Source organism: Eupeodes corollae, chromosome 1, assembly GCF_945859685.1.
Source record: "Eupeodes corollae chromosome 1, idEupCoro1.1, whole genome shotgun sequence".
Lineage (NCBI taxonomy): Eukaryota > Metazoa > Arthropoda > Insecta > Diptera > Syrphidae > Eupeodes > Eupeodes corollae.
Genome location: NC_079147.1, coordinates 200,839,864 through 200,850,595, shown reverse-complemented (window position 1 = coordinate 200,850,595; position 10,732 = coordinate 200,839,864). Strand labels below are relative to the sequence as shown.

At 37.5% G+C, this 10,732-nt stretch overlaps 1 protein-coding gene across 1 annotated transcript in view; it reads right to left on the bottom strand.

Annotated features, from left to right (window-relative positions):
• Positions 1-2,355: 2,355 nt before the first annotated feature.
• The window catches only part of LOC129948110 (uncharacterized), a 42,362-nt gene continuing 33,985 nt past the window's right edge, over positions 2,356-10,732 (bottom strand). Inside the window, exons 2-3 of the mRNA XM_056058953.1 lie at positions 3,620-4,542; positions 2,356-3,589 (exon numbers count right to left, since the gene is read on the bottom strand). Coding sequence (XP_055914928.1) covers positions 2,697-3,589; positions 3,620-3,752 — 1,026 coding nt within the window. The 5' untranslated portion in view covers positions 3,753-4,542 and the 3' untranslated portion in view covers positions 2,356-2,696. The remainder of the gene's footprint in view (positions 3,590-3,619; positions 4,543-10,732) is intronic.

Below are 10,732 nucleotides of genomic sequence, written 5' to 3'. Positions count from 1 at the left end.
GTAGCGTGTCTTCATTCGGTCATTGAACATCTTTATTTTTAACCTGGTATTGTCGTGGATCTTAAGGAGTCTTTCTCTGAGGTCATCAATGTGGTCATCCTCGGCTTGTGGCTCCGAAGTGGAACATCCGAATTTTATTTCGCTCGGCAGTCTGATGTTCCTTCACATCAAAATCTCAGACGTGTATGTGTTGAGCCATGTCTTGCACTTCGATACGCCATCAAAAACAGTTCTTGTCTTCTTGATGTCAAGAAGCCCACAAACTTCCTAAAATATATTTGATTCAAAATTCCTTCCCTAGTCAGAATGCAGTTCTAATGGAACGCCGAATCTGCTCACCCAGTTGAAGACAATTTGGTCTGCGACTGTTTTGGCTTCTTGGTTTGGAATGGCGTATGCTTCAGGCCACTTGCTGAAGTAATCCATGACGACCAGAATATAACGATTTCCATTATTTGTTTCCGGAAATGGACCCGCCACGTCTACTGCATTCCTTTCGAAGGGTGCTCCGCCATTATACTGCTGCATTTAGCTGTGGTTCTTTTTGTTCGGGCCTTTGGTGGCAGCACAGGTATCGCATTTTCGGCACCACTTCTCGGCATCTTTCCTTGCATGTAGCCAGTAAAATCGTTGCATGTAGCCAGTAAAACCGTTGTCAAGCGTCTTGTTCACTCCTAGATGGCCTCCCGAAACTCCACCATGCATCTCTAGCAGAACGTCCATAACGTTCAAACTCGGTAAGACTAGCTGCATTACATAAGACTTTACATCTACTGATTCCCATTTACGTCAAAGGACACCCTCTTGGACATGAAACGAGTCCCACTGTGCCTAAAAGTCTTTCAGAGTCGGCCTTTTATCGGAGATATCAGTCTATTCTGGTTTTTCCTGGTGTTCCTTCCATGCGAGGATGGATTCGATATCTGAGTCTTCTTGTTGAGCCTTCCTCAACTCGTCGTTGCTCCAGCCATAAATGGGTTCGGCTCTGGTTCGTTTGACCGTAACCACCTCTTTTTCTTCTTATCGTCTGCAATGCTTACAGTCTTGCTTGCATGGTCTTCTAGACAGTGCATCTGCATTTGAGTGAAGCTTCCCCTTCCGATGTTGAATTTCAGAATCGTACGTCTGCAGCCTCTCAGTCCACCTTGCCACTTGAACCTCTGGATTCTCGAAATTCAAAAGCCAGTTAAGTGTTCCATGGTCAGTTCGGAGAACAAACTTCTGTACATAGAGATACTTATGGAAGTGCTTTGTTGCCACACAATAGTTTCTTTCCGACTTCGAGAGTACTCCTTGGGATGAGATGATATATTCCAGATATTTCACTTCGGTTTTGAAGAGTGAACACTTTTCTGGGTTAAGCTTTAGGTGGGCTTCTCGAAGTCTTTGAAACACGGCTCTCAGATTTGTACAGTGTTCGTCAAATGTTTTCCCGTATACTATGACGTCATCCAAATAGATAAGGCAAGATTTCCATGTGAGCCCTTGTAGGATGCATTCCATAAGGCGCTCAAAAGTCGCTGGAGCATTACAAAGTCCAAAAGACATCACTTTGAACTGCCACAATCCGTTTCCTGTTGAGAATACTATCTTTTCTTTGTCTTCAGGATGGATTTCGACTTGCCAGTAACCACTTTTCAAGTCCAAATTGAGAACCATAGTGCTCCTTCCATTGCGTCCAGAGTATCACTGGTCCTAGGCAGAGGGTAGCTATTCTTCTTGTAAAATCATTCAACCTTCGATAGTCCACGCAAAAGCGGGTTGATCCGATTTTCTTCTTCACCAGGACTACTGGAGACGCCCAAGGGCTTTTAGAGTTTTCGATCAGACCTTCTTCCTTCATGGTGGTTATCAGTTCTTCAACCTCACCTTGTTTGGCTAGTGGAAGGCGTCTTGCAGGTTGACGAATCGGCCTTGCATCCCCGGTATTGATTCGATGTTGCACCAGTGGCGTTCTGCCATATTTCCCTTTCGATGACGAAAAGATGTCTGCAAATTCTTCGAGGAGACCTTCTGCAGTTCTTTGTTGTTGGTTTAGATGAATTAAGAATGTTCGTCTTTATGGAGTTCAGCTCTTTGGACTTCAAGGATTGCCTTGACTCTTCTTCGTTGATCCTTGTTATCGCTGATACATATTCGCATTGTCCGACAATCTCACCTTTTCTAAGCTTAACTTAATACGGCTTGATTTTCAGTATTCGTACCGGAACCATGTTCTTTAAAGGTCTCACAAGAGGCTTCTGCTACCAGGAACAGGTGAGAGAATTCCAAATCTCCCATCCGGATCTTAAGACGTACCTCACCATAAGCTTTTGCGGCCTCTCCAGTTGAAGTCCTTAGACGATAGCTGTTGGTGTTGTGGAGCCATGCCTCTTAACGAGGTCTTGCCGTATGATTGACGCCGTGGCACCGGTGTCAATAAAAGCCACACACTTGTTGCCGTTTATACTTGCTTCCAAGGTCAGGCTCTTGTTGTCACGTTTCGTTTGAGAAACCTGGATGTTGTTTCTGGGGCCATCGATACCAGAAAACAGGTTCTGCCCCTCGACGTTGGTTCTTATTCGTTTCCCAGGTGGGAAACAACTTCGGAAGCAATGTTGTTGGTGTTGCTTTGCGGTTCCTCTTCGCAGTAATCTGCACTGTCGCTGTAAATGCCCAGTCTTATTGCAGTTCCAGCATCGTTCTGGTCCGTCTCGCTAACTCCTTTGCACAGTAGCCTTCTGACAAGAACATTCTTGGACTTCTATTTTTCTTACACGATTCACGTTTTGGGAAGCTTGTTCTGCAGCTTCCATCGTCAGAGCGAAAGCCAATGCTTCTGGTAGTGTTCGCTTTCCGGCAGTGCGGATAGCCCTTTGGAGATATATATCGCCCACAGCTCTCACAAAGGCTTCAACGGCAAGTTTATTTATTATCTCGTTACCTGCTGTTGGATATACCAGGTGAACCAATCGCTCGATATCTGCCTGAAGCTGCTGCAGAGTTTCACCTCTTTTCTGTGTTCTATTGTTAAGCTGAACTCGGAAGACTTCTATCATGTGGCTATCCCCAAACCACTGTTCCATTGCGTTTACAAGAACTGTGAAGTCATCACTCTTGTCTGCTGGGATGGTTTGTAGCAGTTCAGCAGCAGATCCTCTTAAAGCAAGCGTAAGAGCAATGTATTTTTCGTGATCGTCCCAGCCGTTTGTTAACGCTGCTGCTTCAAACTGTTTCTTGTATATTGACCACGGAATCTGCCCATCAAAGCTTGGAGGATTCACTTCTCTCTTCCTTGAGCACTCACCAGAAGGTTCTCGAGCTTTCATCTTACGCACTTTTTCTAATTCATTTGTGATGGTTTCAATTTGTTCGTCAATTTTCTCGAAACGTGCATTCTGTTTTTCGACGCGCTCGTCGACAGTTTTGATTTTCTCTTCAGTCCTGTGAGTTTCTAGTTGTTTGAGAACATTCTGCTGCTCTAGTTTTTGGTCGCTTCTTTGGGCTTCTAGTTGTTTCAAAACATCATTTTTATTTTCTTTAAATTTGGCTAAGAGAATTGACACCATGTTAGATAAGGCAACATTTGAATTTACCTCTTCCACTTTTGCTTATAATTCGAAAGCAAACGTATCCGGGTCTTCATTTTGCTGCTCCAGATATTCCTGAAACCGTTTAACGAGTTCGGTTTTTACTTCTATTCCACTTAAGCCACGTTTGCTTAGTTCGGCCTTTAGCTCAGGGACAGTTAAGTCTTTCAAAACTTTACTCATTTTTTTTTTAACTTCACTACTTTACACAAAATAGTTTAATCACTGCTCACTGTTCTTATTCTCAATAAGTTTTAATCCCACTTCTGACACCAATGAAATATTCGGCTTGGTCCGACAGTTAAAACTTATTGACACTTGCAAATAAAACACAATTATTACTTTATTTAAATTGTTCTAAACTTATTTATTGAACACTTTCAATTAATACTTTTCAAACACAGTCTTTACTCAATTATTACTTTTTAAACACAGTCTTTACTTTATCGCAGTTCACAACCAATAATAATCCCGCTTCGCTTATAAGCGGCTATTTATATACCTCAAACTGGTTCGAGAAACTACTAGGTTGTTCTCGATACTTAACGAAGCGAGTTCTCCTCTTAATCACTAGATGCTTAACGAAGCACTATATGTTGCCCTTATTTTATTCTACTATAACACGATAATAAAAGAGATAAAGAGTGTATACATATTACAGTTTTATTTCAACAACTTAGGCAAGCATGACTTCCCTTGTAGGATGTAGCCCTTTTGGGAGGAGTGGATTATTTTGTGAGAATGGCCTATTTTTGAAGTACATTTGTTGAGGGCGTTTACTATTTTGTAGACATGACCCATTTCGGGGACCTAGAGTTAATTGTTTGGGTTATATTGATCAACAAAAGAATTGTGTGTATTTCTTAGATTCTCGGTCGCTACTGTCTCCTCATTGGGCTTCTTCTCTCCTATATTATATATATATATATATATATATATATATCTGGAATCATAACTTGCGTCACAGGAAGACCTTTTAAAGAAAAAAAAGAAGAATATAGAACATATTAGTGTACATTTGTATAGACTAAAAAGTTCGAGATTCATGACATACAAAACCCGACTCATAGGAATTACCACAATAAGTAACAATGATTTATAAAACCTTAATGTATTACATAAGATTGATAGTTTTGTTACAAGTCACACATTAAATACAAATACAAAAATGAGTCAATCTAAATAAATCACAAATTTTCCTATTTAAAGACCGCGTCAAAGCTCAATTCATTTAAGCTTCAAGACTCTTACACTGGGACTAAAAGAGTGAGGGAACTAAGAAGCTAATCATCATCAAATTGTAAAAGAAAGATCTAGATAGACAGAATTGGTACGGGTATATAAAGTCCACGAATGGATCTTATAGTTAGATAATGCAAATATATGAGTAGGTGTGAATTGAGAAAGGATAGGTATAGAAATATCACTGTTTTTATCTAACACCATATCAAATTAATCTATGTACATTAAATTTTATACTATGCAAAGTGACAGACGCGTCGCGACGTCTTTTGGTCGTCGACAAAAAGTGTCGGACAATTATATTATTAAAATTCAAGGATAAAATAATATCTCGGCGATATGGAAGTTGTAGTTGTCGTTGCTGTTCTCGTTGTCTTCGTCTTTCATCTTAATTTCAAAAAGTAACTACGCTGATTAATGTGCCTCTAATCTAAAACCCAGTCTCTATCAGACGGATGCAGAAGGAATTATAAGAAGGTTTCTGTCGGAGATGAGATAATGTTAGTTTTTGATTTAAATGCCTTTCAAATAGTATTTTGCGGCATCGGAAATCAGATAACAACTATTCGCTACCATAATACTGAAAAAAACCTATCAAACCGTAAAAAGGGTGCATTCCAATGCAAATCCAAGCGTAAAACTGTGCTTTTATAGCCGAGCCGGTATTTGTATTTTCTTTTGATGATGACGAATTGCAATTTCCGAAAGACTCTCCTACAATGTTTTGCCATTTTCTAATTTGATTAATCAAATCGCTGACATGCATAAGGCCTTCCCCAGTTCCCACTATTACCATCACCATCACCATTATACCACACAACTAACCATGATAACGAAAAACAATGCCAAAGTATCCGCAATTGATTCGTACCTGCTGCGCTTCATTCAAGCCTGACCTGTCCACCAGATAGGCTAATTGGCATTTTGCAATTATTACGTTGACCATAGCATTGATGGAGGGTGTTTTTATTGTTGTTGTTATTTAGCACAATGCGATACACTGAACTTGTATGCATGTGAACCCGGCCAAAACATTAAACAAAAAAGTAATTCAGAGTAGCATTGAGAGCTGCCAAGCATAATTAACTGTGAGCTCGTATATACCTCTACTCACATATGGTATATGCAAATCGTTCAAGTCCATCCCCGTAGTTAGTTTATGCATTTCGCTGCACCGCGATCGCTCGGCTCGTTAGCCGTTACTATATGAGCTGAGCATCTACTCAAAAAGCTGCCACTGAATACATTTGCGTATAAAGTGATGGTGTACATCTGTGCGATGGCATTGACGTATGAATCTACCCCAAATTGGGCAAAACAAATAAAAAGCATACAATCTACAAAATTCCACAGCTCCAGCAGCTCAGAAGCTAAGCAGCTAGGCCGCCATAAAGCACCAGCACTTTATGTACATACGTACATATATTCGCATTGTGCTCTGGCGGTCGTTGTCGGCAGCTTGGACTAAGTAGTTTGCTTTTTATTAATTTCTCTCCACCACCACCACCGGCCGGCCGCCCCCTACCCTCTACCCTCACTGCCATATAGTTGATGATCTATCTACTCAGCATCCCACAATGACGGGCTGACGACAGGAAATGGTCGATTGAAAACATTTATGCCCGTTAATATATGAGAACATCCTGCACATAGATAGTTACTAACTATAGAATGTCTGTCAGCATAGCATAGCGACTAGCTAACATCACAGAGCTGACTATATAGGTCTTTCTTTGCTGGAGGATGGTTACGTATAGCCTTTTTTTTTTTGCTTATAGAAAGATAATGCCGAATTGGTTAAGATTTTTATTTCGAGGCTATGTGCTTGTGCACTATATTAGAAGAAGCTCTCTGATGTGTCTTATCTTGAGCCCGCCCGCTTATTAAGTGTAGGTACCTTGTATAGTTTTTGTATACTTTCCCAGATAAAATATTTGCTTGGATTTTATTAGTCGCTGTTGTAATAAAACACACTTAAGGTACTAAATATATAGAGTATAATAACTAGGAAGATGATACTTTTTCTGTTGATTTTGTCTAGAGCGGGTTTTAAGCTTCCGCTGCTATACTGCTGAGACTGCGATAATCATGGCAATAATAAATTTTAACTCAATGGATAAACTGTACTTGACGGTTGAATATCTTCAAAAATGACGCATTTATGTATACTTTAAATCTACATTTAAATTTTAAGCATGAAATATTGAATAAATCAAATGAGCAAAATGTTAAAATTTCCAAAGGAAGTGATTATTGCTTTAAATAAAAAAATTGAAATTGATTGAAACCATACTTCAAAATCAAGAAAAGGGAAGGTTGTTAATATTAAGTCAAAGGATTACAACCTCAATATGATTTTGTAAAAGGCAACAGCGACATTTTAGTATGGGTGTTTATCGCTTTGGTTCACTTTAAGGAAAGAGCTGGAGAACTTAGAACATAACAAAACTATATGAGCCAAATAGTCGCCTCTTGTCCTTGTTATGAAATTGTCCGTGACCAATTCGTCCTCGAATCAGAAGAAAATCTGAAGAGTCATTAAATCACTGGATCTTCGCAGCCAATTGTAATCAATTCTTCGAGAAATAATACGGGCAGGAAGCTTTTCGAGCAAAATTGCTGTTGTTTTTTCGTTGTTTTTGTGGCACTTAGTGCCGATCAACTTGTTGAAGATAAGTTTCATCATCATCTTTTAATATCTTTTAATTCCGGTCATAAACAATAATCATTTATCAAATTTCAGAGACGCAATCTATTCACTATAACAATGCAACCGCGAAGCAAAAAAACAACACCAAATAGTGAAAAGATCAGGATGGAGAGGGGATTTTCAACAATCATTTTTGGATTTTCCGAGCCCCAATGTGACAAATATTCTTAATAAAGTAGCCTCCGAGGTGGAAATGAGCCTCATTTATAATCGTTTTGATGCATTTCAAGAACCAAACAGAAAGGAATCGACGGCGTTTAGTCAACACTAAGACACAATTAAAATGTGTCTTAAAAATTGCCTCTTCATATGTATGTCATGTTCTTCATATGCATATGCTGTTTAAATGCCGAATCCGAACCGTTAATTTTATAAAGCATTTTTCACGACAAGAATTTCTTTGTCTGTCAAGTTTTCACAAGATGCAATAATCGTGAAAAAACATCTGGCATGACAGTCCTACGCACTTACCATCAAGCCATGCTTAGCAATATTTCATATACCTATCCAAAAATCACAATTCCATTAGTATCGTCTAACTTTAATGGGCTTCAATATTTATTTAATGAGTTGAAGAAATTATGAAGAGGTCAAAATGATTAAAGTTTTATTTTTTTAAAGAAATTATCATCTTCATAATTTTCTGAAAACGTTTGTTACAAAAATCATAAATATCGTGCTTTTAGAGGAGATTATGGTTTACATTATCATTAACTACGTAAGCAATTGCCAAAATTGTGAACAAATTTGAAGAGACTGGATTGGTTAAAGATGTTGTAAGGCTGCTGTAAGTGAAATTTTTGCCGAAGACTTTATTGCAAGAGACATTTCCTGACCGAGCAATTTCTCGTCCTGGCGATATCAACTGGTCACCAAGATCATGCGATTTGACACCGCTGGACTTTTTATGGGGTTACGCGAAAGACCGTGCTTATGCTGATAAGCCAATAACTCTTGAGCACTTAAAAAAAAACATTCGTCAATTTATGGATGAGATATCGCCAAATATGTGTCAAAAAGTATTCGAAAATTAACTCAAAAGAATCGATGATTGCAACGATTCGCGGGGTGGTCATTTAAATAATGTAATCCTTCACACATGACGTCAATGTTCAAACTTTTTAATAAAAAAAAGAAAAATCATGAAAAAAAATATTTAGTATCCTGTATCACTGCAATTCTCGAGAGATTCGAAGCTTAATTAATATTTATCAAACGGTCATTATGTTTTTCAATTAGTCAATAGTGTCACTTGTGCTGCTTTTGGGACATTTATATTATTGAAAATCGTGTTTAAATCTCAATGCTAAGCTTGATCCAAATTACTTCTGACTGTTTACTATTGCAAGAAGACTTGTTTGAAATTTATGGAATGGTGCATTAAAAATCTTTGATTTGTTATCATACGTTTGATACATGTCCTTTTTGTAAAGTCTTTGTGTTTTGTGACTTAAGAAAAATTCTTATCAAAGTTAACATTTAATAATCATTTAAACTACAAAGTTGAATAAGATCCTAGGATTTGGAAGCGATTTCCGAAGCCAATTAGACCAATGGTACTTTAATATAGTTGTGTTCTATTCATTTAACAAGATTTGAAGCAATTCAGAGAATATTTATCGTTTTTGCCTTCGTGTTCTTCCATGGTCACATGAACATACACTTTCCTCTTGCTCTCAAAGCCTCGCTTTAATGAACCTTCCAACACTAACCAATCATAGATGGTATTTGCAATTTTATTTTGTAGTTGGAATTATTTGAGTCAATATCTTCGCCATCAGTTCTAAGTCAGTTAAATTTTCGTTTTAGTTTTATAAGTATCAGACTACAGCAACAATTGTGTGATTTATTTTGTAAATCAATCAATTGATTTCAATATTCATTACATTTTACTTTTGTATAGAGTCTATAACTTAAAACCTAAAATGCATTACATTTAAAACTATGTTCTTTAACAGTTTAGAATAATTAATTTAGGTTATAAGTATGCTGTATAAGTAATAATTGTTCCCATTAGTATTTGATGAGTTTACGCGGGTTCGATAATTGAATCAATGTTTAATGTTTAAACGTCGTGTCAATACTTAAAAAATATAAAATAATAATGTATAAGAAAACTAATAACCGAGGAAATGAAGAAGATTGATTGATGAGATGAGCACACTGCACAGGTGGTCACGATGAAGTCCATAATTTAAGTGGCAGAGTGATCCGACGGAAAAGCAAAGGTGACAGATAGCAGCGCACAAAAACACAATATATATGAATACTGTATACATATCACCCTCCAAAACCCTTATGTTTACATTGTTGTATTTGTAATGTAGACGAATTCAAAGAGAAAAATTAACGTGTTTACACGCATACATAAAAACAAATGCTAAGTTTTTAGGGGAAATTTCATAAAATTATTAGAGAAATCACACGCAATTTTAAATGAGTTTATGAGTCCGATTTCCGGTTAAGCTTTTAGGGAAACCAATATGGCTACCGAGGATTTATATCTTTACTAGACTGTTTTGGCAGCTCAACGGAGGAAAAGGAAATCATGGCTGACACAATGGGAAAGTCTTCTTTCTTCGCTGAACGACATCTATCAGACACAACAGTATTTAACGAATTCAAATAAATAAGCCATTGTTAACTAAACGAGTACATCTGTACTTATCAAAACAAGATAAAATCAAATCAATTGTTAATATCCGGTATAAGTGCACACTTAGGGGTTAGGGAATTATTGCTTCTACAGTTCTATTGATTGATATTCAAGAGAAGTTTTATCACATTTAAAAATCTCCCCCTCATTCAACACTAATTCTGCAAAATCGTTGGTGTACCTAAACTTAATTTTCATCTACGGTGATTCAGATCCACACTGAAGATGAATAAGTACACTTAATTAACAAGCTGTTACTTCATTAATACAATTCCTGAACGTGCACTTTTAATTACATAATCACGTGATTTAATCCCAAGCATAGCGATTCTGTAAAAAAGTAACTTCCTTCACAACATAGAACTTGAAGCTTGATGACAAAAGAACTAAAGACAGCAAAGAATGCTCATAACTATTGTATTTAAACTTTAATGCGTCTTTTAATGGAGATTATCCACCTCCGCAAAAATTTCACTCACACGCAAGATTAAAAAAAAACAACACACATTCTTTTAAACACATTTTTATACCAACCCCTACATGCATACTTTAAAC